General features: G+C 38.0%; 1 protein-coding gene across 2 annotated transcripts in view; it reads right to left on the bottom strand.

The window, feature by feature from the left end:
- Positions 1 to 18,011, bottom strand: part of TMEM87B (transmembrane protein 87B) — a 51,554-nt gene that overhangs the window by 11,518 nt on the left and 22,025 nt on the right. For both annotated transcript variants that reach the window (XM_060169282.1, XM_060169283.1), the window contains exons 11-16: positions 17,724 to 17,794; positions 12,242 to 12,351; positions 12,098 to 12,156; positions 10,749 to 10,852; positions 9,365 to 9,438; positions 1,189 to 1,262 (exon numbers count right to left, since the gene is read on the bottom strand). In XM_060169282.1, the coding sequence (XP_060025265.1) occupies positions 1,189 to 1,262; positions 9,365 to 9,438; positions 10,749 to 10,852; positions 12,098 to 12,156; positions 12,242 to 12,351; positions 17,724 to 17,794 (492 nt within the window). The remainder of the gene's footprint in view (positions 1 to 1,188; positions 1,263 to 9,364; positions 9,439 to 10,748; positions 10,853 to 12,097; positions 12,157 to 12,241; positions 12,352 to 17,723; positions 17,795 to 18,011) is intronic.

The raw sequence follows: 18,011 nt of genomic DNA, 5'->3' as shown, positions 1-18,011 counted from the left end.
AATAATTATCTAAAAAAAATAAGAGCTGGGCTTCCCGGTGGCACAGTGGTTGAGAGTCCGCCTGCCGATGCAGGGGACGCGGGTTCGTGCCCCGGTCAGGGAAGATCCCACATGCCGCGGAGCGGCTGGGCCCGTGAGCCATGGCCGCTGAGCCTGCGCGTCTGGAGCCTGTGCTCCGCAACGGGTGAGGCCACAACAGTGAGAGGCCTGCGTACCGCAAAAAACAAATAAAAAACAAAAAAAAACAAAAGAGCTAACTACACAGTTTAGAGAAATGAAAACATTTTCCCTTGCTATATGTGCAAATACTGAGCTTTAAAATAAACTGAAACATATCCCTAAAATGAGAGGAAAATCTCTTAGCAAGCTGAAACTTTAATAGTTTTAACACCAGATAATTAAAACTGTGGAACTTTTTAAAGTTTAGTTAAATTACCATAAAACTACTCAAAGAACACATTTTAAAGAATTACTAATTACCAAAAATAAGGATTAGAGAATTTACCAAATCCAACAAATGAAACTGTTTCATACACCATCCATCCTGTCAGAACTTAGGTGCGTACATAAATTTTTACACCTTATTAACCGCAACATATGTAACTGTAAGAAAGCCAAATGTAAAACTGTATGGTAGGCATTTCCATTTTGTTTAATTACTCTCATAATTACCACTTTTATGCATAAATAATATGCATAAAATATTTAAAAACTCATCTCTACCCAATATTTTAACGTTTTATTCAAGTTTACATGGTTTAAAAGTCCCTTTCCAACAGACAACAAATGTTATCTGAAATAGCTTCAAAAATCACATAAAAGTGCTGAAAAATTAACACAAACTTTATAAGAAAGCGTCTCAATCTTTAATGTGCATGTGAATCACCTACGGAATTCTGTTAAAAAGCAGATTTAGATTCGGTACATCTGGTGTAGGGCTGAAATTCTGTGTTTCTAACAAGTTCCCAGGTGAGGTTTGTGCCGCTGGTCCAATGACAGCACATGAAAAGTGAGGGTTTACAGCAGTACAGTTGTCAGACTTAACTAGTATCACTACTTAGTAACATTTATTTTCATAAAAAAAAAACCTAGTAAAAAGTGTTCTCCTGAAGGTCAATGAATGTGACACTCATATAGATTTCTAAAGTATTAAAGACTGAGATGCTATTAAATATATACTATACTCACAAAATTATCAGAAGTAGCAGGTTTAGCTGTTCCATTGGAAACCATTTTTGAGACTCTTAATTTTATTCCTTCAGCTGTAATGAGAAACATTATAGAAATTCATAAAATTATAAAGTAATAATATTTTCCTTTGTAGCTTCACATTTAATAACCCTATAAAGAGAGTTAATAGTGGAAGCTTTGGGCTGGGTGCTGGCTTTAATATACCATTTGGGAATGTAGGAGGGACAGAAAAAGTTAAAAACGTCATAACTGTTTACAAAAACAACCAGGTTCTCAAGTTGCTAGTCTGAATTCCAGTTTTAGAGGAGTTTAAATAAACAAGCAAACATACATACATGCACACATTAGGTAGTTTCAGTACATTTTAAAGTTCATGGATTTAAAAATCTACAGGATTTACGATATATTTAAGAATAAAACACACCTTTGGCCATGCTTTCACTTCTCTAACGTATAAATTTTTAAAATGTGTTTATGGTATAAATAAAATAGGGAAGAAAAAGATTTTCCTTGTATTTGACCAAGGCTCTTCTTTATGCCAGCAGGTTTAGCAGAGGAGAGGTTAAAAGCATGAGTCCTGACACTAGATGGCTTCACTTGGAATTCTGGCTCTATCTGTGTAACCTCAAGCTAAGCAATCAACTTTCTGTGACTCAACGTCCCTGCCCGTAAAATGGAATAATAATAATGTCTACCTCAGAGAATTCTGATGAGCGTTCAACAAATTAGCGTATATAAGGTACCTGAAACATAACGTCTATGTCCAATAAGTATTCACTTTTGTTACTACAATAATTTGCAAAAAGTGCTTCTCCATAAACTAGGACAGTTGGTACAATATGATGAGATCAAGTGCATAAGTGGATATAATGAGTGAAAATGAGGTTCCTCAATCTGAAAATGTTTCCATGGGGCGTCTGAAATCTCAACATTTGAGATCCTTCTCTTAAAGGTGTGATACACTGATTTTTTTTAACTGAAGTATAATATACAAAATAAAATACAAACTTTTAAGTGTACAGTCTGAAGAGATTTTTATCAACTCTTGTGTAACTACCATCCCAATCAAGACATTTAACATTTTTATCATCACAGAGGATTCTTTTTTTTCATTTAATATTTTCTTCCTTTCTTTCTTTAGGTCTTAGTTATGGTATACAAACTCTTAGTTGCGGCATGCATGTGGGATCTAGTTCCCTGACTAGGGATGGAACCCAGGCCCCCTGCATTGGGAGTGCAGAGTCTTAACCACTGTGCCACCAGGGAAGTCCCCACAGAGGGCCCTTTAAATTCCTTTCTGGTCAATCCCAACCCCACCAGAAGCAACTATTGCTTTGATTTACATAATCACCACAGTTTACTCCTGCCTGCTCTAGAACTTCTTATATAAAACCATAAGGACTCAATGTTCATTGGATTTGACTACTTTCACTCAACATAAAGGTTTTGAGATTTATTCATGTTGTATAGTGTTGATTACTTTTGCTTCCCAAACAGTATTCCATTGTATAAGTATACCACTATTATTTTATCCATTCATCTGTTGACAGACATTTGGGCTATTTCAGTTTTGGACCATGAAGGATCAGGCTGCTATGAAAGTGCACACAGTGTCTTTCTGTGGACATCTGCTTTCATTTTCATTTTTGGATAAATATTTTGGAGTGGAATGGCTGGGCTATATGGTAGGTGTATGTTTAACTTTTTAAGATACTGTCAAACTGCTTTCTTAAAACTTCTTATGACTTCTTCCATAATGTATGAGCGATCCAGCTGTTCTACATCCTCTTCCACGTTTCATGCTGCCAGTCTTTTAAATTTTAACCATGCTAGTGGATACATGGTAGCATTTCACTCTGGTTTTAATTTGCGTTTCCCTGACGACCAGTATTATCGAGCACCTTTTCATGTGCGTACTGGCCTTTCCTTTGTCTTCTTTGGTGAAGTGTCTATTTAAGTATTCCATTTTTTTTTTTAACAAATTGAGTTATCTTTTATTGATCTGTAGGAATTCTTATATTCTGGATACAAGTTCTTTGTCAGATATATGTATTGAGAAGGTTTCATCCCAGTCTAGGCCTTGCCTTTTCACTTTCTTGTTTCTCTTGATGAACGTAAGTTTTTAACTTTGGTGATGGCTAATTTACCAACCTTTTTATTTTACGGTAACTGCTTTTTGTGTCCTAAGAAACTGCCTAACCCAAGGTCATGAAGATATCTTCCTGTTTTCTGCTAGAAGAGTTATCGTTTAATCTTTTACATCTAGGTCTGTGATCTCTCTTGAATTAATTATAGGTGATATTCACGGCAGGAGTCTAGGTGATTTTCCCATGTGTTTATCTAGTTGTTCCGCACTCTGTTGAAAATACTATCTTTTCCTCATATAAAGCCTTGCTGCCTTTGTCAAAAATCAATTGACAAATGAGGTTTCCAATTTGGAGCTAATTTAAATATTATATCTCTTTTAAAAACAAGAGCTTTAGAGACCTCCTATTACATTGGAATCAATCTGGTGCTAGTAAGAGTACATTCTTTAAAGTGTTATTGCATTGATAAAATAATCTGAAGCAGCAACAACAAAATCCACTGAACAATATGTACAGATTTATTTTTGGACTATTTTTTTGAAGTTGTCTGAAATTTCATTTTATTTTATTTATTTATGTTTGGGACTCTATTTTCATACACTGATGCATGTATCCTTATGCCAATACCACACTGTCTTGATTAGTATAACTTGAATTTTTCGTCTTGAAATCAGTGTTAAGTCCATTAATTTAATTTTATTTAGATATAACTTCCACACCATAAAATGCACCATTTTGAAGTGTACAATTCAGTGGATTTTAGAACAGTCACAGAATGGTGCAATCATCATCACTGTTCATTTCAGAAGCTTTTCATCACCCACACCCCCACCAAAACCTCATACCTATTAGCAGTTACTCCCAACTCACTCCTTCCACCAGCCCCTGGCAGCCACTAATCTATTTTCTATCTCCATGCATTTACCTTTTCTGGACTTTTCATATAAATGGAATCATATAACATACGATCTATTGTAATTGGCTTCTTTCACTTAGTATAGTGTTTTCAAGATCTACGTTGTAACTACAAGAATGTTTAGGTTCTTCCAGATCTTTTGTATTTCCATACATATTTTAAAATCAGCTTAACCATTTTTTAAAAAATCAGCCAGAATTGCAATTGGGACTGTACTGGATCTACACATCAATTGAGGAAGTGATGGCTTAATAATATTGAGAGTTACAATTCATAAACATTTACTTATTCTATAATTTCTCTTGGCATTGTTTTGTATTCTTCAGTGCAGTTTTCCACATTTTTTTCCATTAAATTTATTCCTAAATATTTTATTTTTTGAAGCTCCTGTAAACAATATTTTAAATTTCATTTTTCAATTACTTCCAGTTATATAAAAAAAAATCTAATTTCTGTATTTGGACATATATCCTATGATTCTGTTATATTATTCACTTATTAGTTCTACTGTATTTTTTCTTTTCTATAGACTCCTTAGGATTTTCTACATACTTAACGTTGCTGAGGAATTACCTGGCACTCCAGTGGTTAGGACTCCGTGCTTTCACTGCAGAGGGCGTGGGTTCAATTCCTGGTCGGGGAACTAACCCCACAAGCCGCGCGGCACAGCCGAAACAAAACAAAACAAAACCTTGCTGTTTGTAAATAAAAACAGGTTTACTTCTTGCTTTCCACACTTTATGTCTTTTGTATTCTTTGGGTTGGTTTGTGTTTTGCCTTTCTGCACTGGCTAGGAACTGCTGTCTGATACTGAGTCAACGTGGTGAGCAGATATTCATGTACTTTGTTCCCAATCTTGGGAGGAAATTATTCACTACTTCACCATTAAGTATGATTTTAGCTGTAGAGTTTTTTCACACTATTCTGTAATTTGTTTGCTAGGTGGGTTTCTTTTTTAAAAAATCATGAACAGGTGAATTCTGTGATGTGTCTTTCTGCACCTACTGAGATAATTATGTCATTTTTCTTCCTTACTCTTTAGATGAATTACACTGATTGAATTTCAAATGTGGAAACGGCCTTGCAACCCTGGGATAAAGTCCACTTGACAATGATGGTCTTTCATTATTCTTCTAGATTTTATTTACTAAAAATAAAATAAAATAAGAGTGGTATGTGGGATCTTAGTTCCCTGACCAGGGATCAAACCTCTGCCCCCTGCAGTGGAAGCACAGAGTCTTAACCACTGGACTGCCAGGGAAGTCCGTTTAAATGAATTTTATGTCTCTACTCATGAGTGACACTGGTCTGTAACTTTCTTTTGTCTTTGTCAGATTTTGGTATCTGAGCTGTGCTGGCCTTATAAAACAAGTTGGGAAGTATCTCAACTTGTTGAGATAAGTATCCCTACCTCCTCTATATTCTTTTTTTTTAAACATCTTGATTGGAGTATAATTACTTTACAATGGTGTGTTAGTTTCTGCTTTATAACAAAGTGAATCAGCTATACATATACATATGTCCCCATATCTCTTCCCTCTTGCGTCTCCCTCCCTCCCACCCTCCCTAACCCAGCCCTCTAGGTGGTCACAAACCACCTAGCTGATCTCCCTGTGCTATGCAGCTGCTTCCCACTAGCTATCTATTCTACGTTTGGTAGTGTATATATGTCCATGCCACTCTCTCACTTTGTCCCAGCTTATCCTTCCCCCTCCCCGTATCCTCAAGTCCATTCTCTAGTAGGTCTGTGCCTTATTCCCGTCTTGCCCCTAGGTTCTTCATGACTTTTTTTTTTTTTTTAGATTCCATATATATGTGTTAGCAGACAGTATTTGTTTTTCTCTTTCTGACTTACTTCACTCTGTATGACAGACTCTAGGTCCATCCACCTCACTACAAATAACTCAGTTTCGTTTCTTTTTATGGCTGAGTAATATTCCCTTGTATATATGTGCCACACCTTCTTTATCCATTCATCTGTCAATGAACACTTAGGTTGCTTCCATGTACTGGCTATTGTAAACAGAGCTGCAATGAACATTTTGGTACATGACTCTTTTTGAATTATGGTTTTCTCAGGGTATATGCCCAGTAGTGGGATTGCAGGGTCGTATGGTAGTTCTAGTTTTAGTTTTTTAAGGAAACTCCATACTGTTCTCCATAGTGGCTGTATCAATTTACATTCCCAACAACAGTGCAAGAGGGTTCCCTTTTCTCCACACCCTCTCCAGCATTTATTGTTTGTAGATTTTTTGATCATGGCCATTCTGACTGGTGTGAGATGATATCTCATTGTAGTTTTGATTTGCATTTCTCTAATGATTAGTGATGTTGAGCATCCTTTCATGTATTTGTTGGCAATCTGTATATCTTCTCTGAAGAAATGTCTATTTAGGTCTTCTGCCCATTTTTGGATTGGGTTGTTTGTTGTTTTGATATTGAGCTGCATGAGCCGCTTGTAAATTTTGGAGATTAATCCTTTGTCAGTTGCTTCATTTGTAAATCTTTTCTCCCATTCTGTCACCTCCTCTATATGCTAAAGAGTTGCCTAAGATTAGAATATTTCTTCCTTAGGTATTTGAAAGCATTCACTAGTGAAGCCAGCCATCTGGGTCTGGAACTTTATGGGAAGATTTTAAATTTCAAACCCAATTTCTTTAATAAATGTATGGCTATTCCAATTAGTGGCATAGGGTTAGAATTAAGATTAGGGTAGTTTCTTAAGTGTATTTCTCAAGGAATTTGTTCATTTTATCCAAATGCCCAATTTGTTCATAATAACTTCTTACTTACCCTTTCTTGCTGTAGTAATGTCCGCCCTATCTTTCCAATGTTGGAAATTTGCCTTGTTATATTTTATTTCTGGTTTAGATTACCTAGAGGTTAATCAATTTTTATTAATCTTTTCAAAGAAACTTTCAAAGCAAAACTTTTGGCTTTGCTTATTTTCCCTATTTCCCCGTTTTCGATTTCATTGGTGTAGACACAACTTTATTATATCCTTCCTTCTAATTACCCCAAGTTTAATTTGCCATTCTTTTTCTAGCTTCTCAAGATGGAAACATATTATCAATGTTTTCTTGGTAATATAGGCATTTAAAGCTATTAATTTTCCTCTAAGAATTGGTTTAGCTGCATCCTGTAAAATGTGACATGTTATGCTTTTATTATCATTAGCATGAAATATTTTTTAATATTCCTTCAATCCACGAGTTACTTAGAAATTATTGCTTAATTTCTAAACATCTGATTATTTTGTAGATATCTTACAGCTGTGCATCTAATTTAACCACTGTGATCAGAAACATACTCTGTATGATTACAATCCATTGAAATATATGGGGACATTTTTAATGGCCACACATATGGTCTATCTTATTCAACGCAGACTTGAACCTTTATTCTCTGGTTGCTAAATGCAATGTTCTATAAATATCAATCAAGTCAATTAGGTCGATGGTTTTATTCAACTCTAACTGTGACATCTGGGCCACCTCTAGATTGATCTTACTGATTTTTCCCTCAACTATGGATCATGGCTTCCAGTTTCATCCTATGTCTAGTAATTTATCATTGTATACTGGACATTGAGAATGGTATCTTATAGACTGGATTCTCTTATCTTCCTCTGGGAAGTGTTGTGTTTTGTTCTAGCAGGCAATTCAAATTATTGCTAGATCACTCTGATCTTTTGGGGATATGCTTTTAGATTTGATTAGGGTTTATTTCAGTTTAGCTTTAGTCCTAGGGTAAATTTCAGTGGTCCTAGACTGTGGTCTTTACTTCTAAGGAGTGGCCCTTCTGGGGTTTTAATGGAAAGCACTTTTAACTTGTTGAGATTTGAAGTTCAAACTCTGCTGTGGCAGCTGCTGAAATTTCTGTTCCGCTTCTTAGCCTAATAGCTATTGTTTTCCCCCTGGCTTCTTGGAGTCTCAGTTTGCACATACCCAGTTCAGGTCTCAGATAAGACTAGAGAGACTATAGACTTTCGAATTTCCCCCTTTGTGGCTCTCTCTTTTCTGGATTTCTTCCATCAATCTCCAGACATTCTTACAGCCCCAAATTTCACTCTCCAATTCCTTGCATCAGTAAGATTATACCTGTCTGCTTGTGCTCAGGCCACTGTGCTGTCTCATTGACTGGGCATGAACTCTTCTTTCATGGTTCTCTTCTTTTAACAGTGAAATCTCCTCCAGTTTCTGCCTGCTTTTCTTTGCTCTCCAGTGCCTCCAATAGTTAATTAAAAAAAAAAAAAATCTGTCCAGAGTTTATTCTAGCTATCAGCAGGAAGATGAGCCCCGAACAATTCATTCCATCATTATTGGAGCCAGAACTAACACACTGAATTTTAATATCTCTGCTGTGAATAAGTTTTGCAGATTTCTTTTCTTAATAGAAAAGTCAGAAAAACATGAAAGAATTAGTTGTAGGTGATAATCTGATGAGAGGAGGTAAAAGGAAGTGTGGACACTGAAGACACACTGATTATGTTGCAAATTTTGCTGACTGGGTAGATTATAAAATTTTCACAGTAGAGAAACAAAAAAAAATTGTGAAAAAGAATTGTTACTAATAAGAGAAACCGAAGTAAGAGGAAGGAAGAATGGAATAAAGATAAAATTGCTCTTTACATCTGAGTTACATACTTATGTTGCCGTAACAAATGCTTTAATTACAGTGTTTTGGTAAAATTAATAAAATGATAAGACACTTATTATAAATTAATAGAAAGATGAAAACTAAAGCACTAAAACCATAATTAGAAATGCTTTGGGCATGACCGGGAAATTACAGATGTGCATAATTTTCAAGAGCAAGAAGAGGTGATACAAAGAAATTCAGCAATCATCATTAAGAAGACGAATATTGTTTAGGAGCTAAGCACAATATATACCACATCACTCTTGTGGGAAACAGTGCAGCTATTTCAATACTTAGACTTTAAGAGCAAACACATAACAAAAGCTCAAACTATTCTAGCAATCTTGAAAATTTCATTACTGACTTCTCTTCTGTGACTGTCTACCATAATAGAGGTTTCTGCAGATACAGTTTTAAAAATATTTTACAGGAAAAAAAGTGTATCTGACCTTGCATCACAGGTAGAGGTACAATATTTCTTTGTTACAATATATGCAATGGTCATTTAATAAGAAAATATGCCACTCACTTAAATTTTCAGATGTTACCATGAATTCTTCAATTTCATCATCAGAATCATCTATTAAGGGCATGAAGGCATATCTAAATCAAAAACAAGGAGTAGTTTTACTAGTGTGTTTAAACCTGTTCAACATTCAGTTTACATCTAAAAGAGTCAGTACACACTTTAAAAAATATATACACTTAAAAAGTTTCCCATAAATTGAAATGATAAAAATTTAATTATTTTACTCTCAAATCAGCAAAGGTTACTGTGAAGAAACTGAAACTGGGGTTCCCAGACCCGTTGGTAAAAGCATCGATGGATCAAATTTCTCTGGAAGCAACTTTGAAATATCGAATGCTCAGGGAAGGGAATTTTCTGCTCTACTTTTTTCTCCATGTCAGGTTTACCTCCCTGCCCACTATTTTTACTTATCTCCTAACAAAAAGAAATTGCTAACCTGATTGGTGAAAATAAAGCACACCACTCAAGCCACATTTACTGGGTCCAACAGCATTCAAAATGCATTGCTGATTTAAAAAAAAAAAAAAGCACTGCTGATAATAGCAACAAAACTAGAAACTAAGTGTCTAATAATTAGGGACTGCTTATATAAATTATGCTACAATCATATGAAATGCCAGAAAGCTATTAAAAGTAATATGGTAGGTCTATACAAGATGATAAGGAAAGACACATTTTAAACAAAGAAAGTGCAGAATAGTGTATATATGTATGTATGTACTATCATTGTTGTTGTATAATATTTAAATCTGTTTTTAATCAAAAAATTTTCTATTGAAGTATAGTTGATTTGCATGTTGTTGTATAATTTTAAAGAGAGAGAGAAACACACACACTAGTATATACTTTTTCATTTTTTCCTAGAAGGAAGAAACTTAACAGTGCTTTGCTTGGGGAAGAGGAATGAGGCAAGGGAAGCTGTGGGGCTTCCTGTCACATGTGGTGTAAAGTACAAGTTTCTGGATTTCGCATTCAAGCTCTTTACGATTTTGCTCCCACTTTTCCTTTCCAGCTTTATGTCCCACCAGTGTAAGGGTAGTAACCAAACTGTATGGCTTGTTGGCCTCCAATGTATGCCATGTCTGTTCCCGCTACTCCTAGAAAACCTGCACTCTTTCGCAAGTCAGCCAGTCACTGTCCTACTCCTTTCCTAAAGGTGTAACATAAATGCTGCCTTTTCACGGACCCCTCTTCCACCTTCCCGCTGGGCTTATGTATCTCTTATTTCACTGTCTTGCTTTTGCTACATTTGTCTCCCCACTTGACTGTATGTACACTCTTTAACAGCAAGGACTACCTCTCCAGTTTCTATAAATGCTGTTTTAACATTGTAGCAGATGATGAACAAATCCTTGCCAAATTTGAACTTTCCTATGTTAGGTACCTCTGATTGTTTGCTGATGGTCTCCACAAAAACATTATTACAACAAGGATAAGGGAAAAAAGGAAGCTCCAAAACGCATCATCGATCCAGCGTTCCATCCAATCCTATAATAAGGACAATTCAAACAAGAAAAGTTAATTTTCTGCTAAACATACAGATTTCCCATTCAAATAGTACATAATGACAAGTACTAATGAAATCTTTCCAACCAGTAAGTCTTCCAAATGAATAAGCACATGTTTTTCCGAGAAACATAAAAACTAAGAAATGCTATCTCCATAAAATCATTATGCTTACTTCAGTAATATTAATGCTTACTTCAGCCTTATAACCAATATAATGAATAAAATCCTAACAAATTATATAGTATCATAAAAAGAATTAGAGGGACCTCCCTGTTGGCGCAGTGGTTAAGAATCCGCCTGCCAATGCAGGGGACACAGGTTCGAGCCCTGGTCCGGGAAGATCCCACATGCCATGGAGCAACTAAGCCCGTGCGCCACAACTATTGAGCCTGTGCTCTAGAGCCTGCGAGCCACAACTACTGAGCCCATGTGCCACAACTACTGAAGCCCGCGCACCTAGAGCCCGGGCTCCGCAACAGGAGAAGCCACCGCAATGAGAAGCCCATGCACCACAACGAAGAGTAGCCCCCGCTCGCCGCAACTAGAGAAAGCCTGCACACAGCAACGAAGACCCAACACAGCCAAAAATAAATAAATAAATTAAAAAAAAAAACAATTAGAGTTTAAAAGGGCTTCAGAGGTCAATTATTTTCTAGACAAGAACAGTTTCTTCTCTCACTAAATTATCCCTACAGCAGCAGAAGTCCAGGGTTTTCAGAGGGCTCTTCATAATTATTTATATAGAACTACAGACTATTTCCAAATCAAGAAACCCCCAAGAGGGTCTTTTATTCTTTTAAGTCTGAGAAATGTATCTTCTTCTAACTAGAGAATCCATGGAGGGTATCTCCTGAATGTTCACAATGAGTATACCATCCTAGAAACATGTCAGGCTTAAGGTTTACAGTCCTAAGTACAAAACAACCCAATTACACTGTGTGCTGGAAGAAAAAGATTTCCTGTTACCTAAAATTATACAGGGGGAGGATTCCTTTTCAAAATATACAAAAAGAAAAGGGCATAATTGGAAAAGGAGATTTAAGAGGAACTTTTTCAGACATTTAAAGAAGGCAAATGTTTTTATAATTCTTTACAAAATAATTCCAAGTAAAGAAAATCTCCACTCAAATTATCTGTCTACAAACACAAAATTCTTCAACCTTACACAAAATCAAATAGAATAATTAAAAATGAAAACTGTTTAAATAGGAAGATTATACTTACTGATTGACATTTTGCAATTCTAAATGTCTTAGTTGTCCACACCATAAACACTACAGATGCTGAAACACACCAAAAAAAGTCAACCATTGAAAGAATATGCAATACTAAAATAATGTATTTTAAAAGAAAAGTTAGATAGCTTACCCATTATGGCAAAGATCAGGGTATTTGTGAAGTGCCTGTACAAAGAAAATTTCACTGTGTTCTTTCTTAGCCTTAGAGTCTTCATAGTTTGTGCCAAACTTATAAAAATGTGAAAAAAGTTAAGGAAAAAATTTTAAATAGTAATATACAGTTAAGATAAAAAACAAAATAAGAATCTTCTGCTACATTTCCAAACTTAGCACTGCTATATAGTACTGCTACATACAATTCCCATAATTTAAAACTAATAAACACACAGAAAATGTTGTCTTATCCAATATTGTATAATCATGATACCAACTTCATCACAGATATTGTTTTACAATATACCACTGTCTGAACTAAGTAAACACACTTCAAGGAAAAAAAAAACATAAGCGAGAAGACCTATGATGTGCTCCTTCAATGCCAAGTTCTTGAAACAGAGAACAGAGCAGGACACGCACCAAATGCCAAGTCCCCCTTAGGCCAGACACTCTTTACAGATCCCATCATGACATGCCACTTGGCGTGTGCTTTTCTGTCTGTTTCTTTCTTATTTTGTTGTTTCTGGTCTATTCTCATTTTATCCTCCAAATGACCATAATTAAGAAGTTACATCATCTGCCAATTCCATTTTATAAACTGAAACTGAAATATGTCAAGTAACACAAATCTGGACTTAGGTAAAAACAGACTTTATTGAAGAGATTATTGCAATAGGGAGAATGTTCCGACTATAAGATCCGAGAGAGTCCCAAAGGTCAGGCAGGGAAGGGTTTTGCTTTTATAGGGAGGAGTAAACAGGTGTCGAGAGCAGCAGGTGTGAGAAGTGGGTGGCCTGACGGGACAGTTGCTCAGAGAATGACTTTCCTTGAAGTCTGCAGGTTTTCAGGAGGGGCCATGAAGGAGGGCTGCGGGTGGATGAAAGCTCGGGAACCCGAGGGAGGGAGAAGGCTTAGTTTGGTCCAGTCTGGTATTTTGTCCAGATTGGTCAGTGGGTACATAGGTCTGTGTCTGGCCTTGTCACAAGTGAACATGGGGGCACCTGGGAGTCTCATCGAAGTCCTATGGGGAAAGGCATCTGTTTGTATTGACAGTAAGCCTTTTCCCGGAACACGAAAGGGTGGAGGCTGTCTTAACCACGGCTGTTCCAGGAGCACAGGGCTCAGGTAAAGTGTGACACTGTCAGGTACAAAGAAGCAGAAAGAGGCTTGTCCACTGGCTCCTCAGTAGTGCAGCTGTGCTCAAGCCAGAGCTCTGTAAACGGGAGCTGCTTCCTCTGCAGCACCTGCCAAGCCCCGTTCAGGGACCACACTCTGAACATACATAACAGAGTTGAGCAAAGGAATGGAAGTGGCACAGTTTGCACTTAGGCCTCCTATTTAAATTCCAAATACTTCACTCATCAAAAACTTCACTTTAGTACTAAAACTACCAAAGCAGCTTTTCAATCTTTCTGAATGACCAATAAGTTGCAACAGAAGATCAATTTCTAAAATAGCACAACTCAACCAATTAGGCCTGCTGTCAGAATTTACAGACATGCAAATGTGCTTTATTCAATAAACATGATCAAGACCGAATACTTCTGAAGCAGTAATGAAAGCACACAGGCCCCATGATCCTGACAAGAGAAGCACCTTGGACATGCTGCTGCGCTAGGAAAAGGATATCCACCAGCACAAGCTAGAGTCAAGAAGAGACAGAGGGAGGCTGGCCAGGAGCACAAGATCAGATCATTTGCCTGCAGCAAAACAGCAAAAGAATAAAACAAACAAGCAGGAGAAAAGAGGCAGAAGGCTGTGGCTTTGGGCGCTTTCAGGCTATTTTTTCTATTAATGTAGAATTAGATTCTTACAGGAGGAGCTAGATGAGGTTCATCAAAGGTGAAGGAAGCAGGGTCATTATCCCAGCACTCAATTCTACAAGGACGTAGTCCTGCTTCTTTGCTTGTCATTGGTAATCATTTAGGAAATCCACTACCTTTTTGTACAGAGAAAGCAGACTTTTCATCTCAGTAATGAAAATTACCAAACGGCAATCTAAAAGCAAACGTCAGAAATTCAGGTTGAGGCAGAAATGGATAATGCTAAATTTCCTTTCTCTCACCATGAAATACTAACCAAGAGAACTTTAATTTCTGGATTTCTTTATGACTTTTACCTCAAACATGTTTATTAAAAACATTATTAATTAAGCAAGCTAAATCTTTCCCCTTATTTTCCTTATCTCCCCATCCCAATCTGGCTCATTATGTGTTGGACCAAAGCCACTGCTGTCCATAAAGGCGGTAAGTTACCCTCATTCAAATCCAGATGGAATCAGAGCGTTTACAGCCACTTTCCTCTGGAATTTTCTGCCAAGTTGCATTACTGTGTATTTTTCCCAATGAACCCATGCACCACCTTGGAGATGATTAAGAACAAGAATACTTTGAAATACGTATCTGTAAATTACCAGGAGAAAAGATAATATAGATTTTTAAAATGTGAAGTTTACAAGGCTCTAAGCAGATACAAGTTTAGAAGTAAGACAACTCCAAAAGGAATAGATGTCTGAAGCTCATTTTCTAAACTCACAGTGACAGAAGAGAAGACATGAAGATTGGAGACAGTAACGCTGAGCCCAGTAGCTAGTTCACCTCCCCTGCAATTCTGCCTGTCCAGGTCCCAGGGTGTTCGCACTGCCTGCCCCTTATCCTCAAGTCAGGTGAGAATCCCTGACAAGCGATGAAGCCGGGGCTTCGGCAGAGTGGGCTCCACGCTGGGGATGAGTACTCAGAGCTGGAACCCTGCTCACCTGCAGAACTGAGGGACGGACTTCACCTTTTGAACAACTGAATGACTCTACATGGTTTTTTTTTTTAGTGTAGAGAATATGAAAAATTACATTAGAGTCAGAAATTTTTACGACTCGGAGAAGATCAGATTTATATTACGATAATTTTATTCAGTAAACTTGGATTCTCAACTGGTAGCTCTCAACAGAAGTAGAATCCAGTTTTCAAGCAAGTTGGTCGAAACAACTCTTTAAATCAGGTATCATCCCTTTACTGACACTAGGGGCACCTGGACATAATTTAGGAGGTCTGCCAATGCCTCACTGTAGGAAAAACTCCTCGTGTGAATGAAGTGTGTGTTTATATATAATCTGTGAAGAGGCTCCACAGCTTTCATCAGATTTGCAAAGGCATCTCTGCTGCCAGAACCCAAACAAGGCTAAGAACCACTGCTTTCGAGAATAAAAATAAATCAAAAGATTTTTTTTTTTGTTTTTAACTTGGAAGCATATCGAGAATTCACAAACAGGGAATTTAAAGAATAGATAAGACCGGGTTTACCCACAAGCAGCTCAGAAAATCCTACTAACAGTGTTACACCTGTTAGCGCACCTTCAGAAAGGGACAGCTTCCTGTAGAGAAGGGACACAGGCCATTTTAAGCCCTCCGGCCCTCCCTGTGAGAGACAAAGATGAGAACATGGAAAGAAACACAAGGAAAACAAAATCACATTTTACGTTAAAAGCTAAAAGACAGGGCTTCCCTGGTGGCGCAGTGGTTGAGAATCTGCCTGCTAATGCAGGGGACACGGGTTCGAGCCCTGGTCTGGGAGGATCCCACATGCCGCGGAGCAACTAGGCCCGTGAGCCACAACTACTGAGCCTGCGCGTCTGGAGCCTGTGCTCCGCAACAAGAGAGGCTGCGATAGTGAGAGGCCCGTGCATCGCGATGAACAGTGGCCCCCGCTCGCCACAACTAGAGAAAGCCCTCGCACAGAAACGAAGACCCAACACAGCAAAACTAAATAAATAAATCAATAAACTCCTACCCCCAACATCTTCTTTAAAAAAAAAAAAAAAGCTAAAAGACAATTATCAAAGACAATAGTAACAAAAAGAACGGTGTAAAAATAAAAGCTTATGAGTTTCAAAGAGGACATAAATGTCAACGGAACAGATACAAATAATGTTCTGGATCCACAGAACCCTGCATTCCGCTCTGAGCAGGTCGTAGTTTCTCTAGAATCCCTCCCATTTCCACGAATGCACTTTAGAGGGTCCTGCCTAGGAGAGGAAAACAGTGGAATTGCCCAGACTCCACTGGAGTCACTCAGTCAGCGAGGAGGAGCCTCAAGGATCGGTTAACACTGTCTCTGAAACTTTTCCTGCTGTGCTATGGCCTCTGGCCCACCACCTCCAGCGAACCCACTCTCTTGCTGTCCGCCGTGACCCCTGGAATGAACCAGGCAGACAGGTGCGCCTCGGGAACTCATCTCTCTGCAGCGCTAGCCACTGCTGAGCACCCCTCCTTACCAAAGCTTTCCTAGCCTCCACCCCAGGACGACTTCCTGGTTCTCCCACCTCCCTTCGCCCTGGACTTCCTTCCATGCATGTTTCCGCCCCACGAGGCACTACCCTGGTTCCTCTCCACTTGCTGGTCTACCTGTTCTTCTTGGGTCACTTCCACGGCTGTGACCTTCTCCCACACAAAGCTGACTCCCACCTTCGTCACCAGCTCTGACTCCTCTTGCTAAAGCCAGGCTGGGACTTCCAACTCTCTTCTTCACACTAATGCCCCAGGCAACTCAACCCTCACCCACTGTGGTCCCTCATCCATGTTTACCACCCTGAGAATGGCAACACTGGTCCAGCCACCTACTTGAGACGTGCATGTCTTCCTGGGAGCCCTCTCTCCCTTTCCCCACCCATTTCTAGCCAGCTTGTCATCCAGAGTCCTTCTTCCATTTCCTCTGCCCCACTTCTAACCCTCACTATCCCTCCTTTGGCCCACTGCAAAGGACTCCTTACTAGACTTCCCAGCTCTAGACTCTCCTTTCCCAGGCATTTTTTAAAATGCCATCCTTGAGTTCTTTCTTACAAGATTTCATCATGTCATTCACCTGTGCAGCCTCAACTCCTTGCTACTTTCCACCTTCTAAACTCTCGAGCATGTCATTCTATCCTTCCCTTCTGGTCCCACCTTCTATGATTCTCCTACACACGTTACCTACAGGCAAGCTACTCTGAGACATCGTGCCACTGTCTCTATATTTTCATGCTTCCAACTATTTGGTCCCCTTAAATCTTCCCAGAATGCTTTCCCCTCAGTTCTTTTCCTAGTAAACCCCGATTTGTCCACTCAGTCTCAATTAAAATGTCACCATCTCCCTGAAATCTTTCCTGATTTTCACCCTGGAGTAAATTTCTCTTTCCTCTACCTGCACAGCACCTCTCTAACGTGGCAATTACTATCGCTATGTTGCTCCTAGTTATGTATTTTTCTTCCTTACCAGATCGCTCAACATGTGCATTTAAGTTTGCTGAACTACTAGAAAAAATAAGGATATTTTTTGTTCGAGGAATCGTTACTTTTTCACCTTCAACTAAATTTCTATATTGAGGTAACAATAATGCATGAGTATATTTCTCTCTATTATTATTACACACTAAAAATAATCCGATTTTAATGATACAACAATTTTAGGACACAGTGAAGGATATGAACCATACAAAAATGGAGTCAATAACGGCTAAAATAATGTCACCAAATACAACAGCTAAATGGTTAGAACCCTGAAAAATAAAAATAGGGGAAAAAATCTGAATGTAAAAGTTTCATTGTATTATAATAATTATCATCTGATGAAGAAAAACAATTTATCTCATATCATTGTTTTATAAAAGGCCACATAAAAGATGTTATTGCCTAACAGAACTGTGTTTATGAGCACGTGGAAGTTACCTGTTTTGGTGTCAACAAATGTTTGTCATCAACTTGTCCCGTGATAAC

This window comes from Lagenorhynchus albirostris, chromosome 13 (genome assembly GCF_949774975.1).
Source record: "Lagenorhynchus albirostris chromosome 13, mLagAlb1.1, whole genome shotgun sequence".
Lineage (NCBI taxonomy): Eukaryota > Metazoa > Chordata > Mammalia > Artiodactyla > Delphinidae > Lagenorhynchus > Lagenorhynchus albirostris.
The sequence above is the reverse complement of the archived record's forward strand: the minus strand, read 5'-3'. Positions and strand labels throughout refer to the sequence as shown.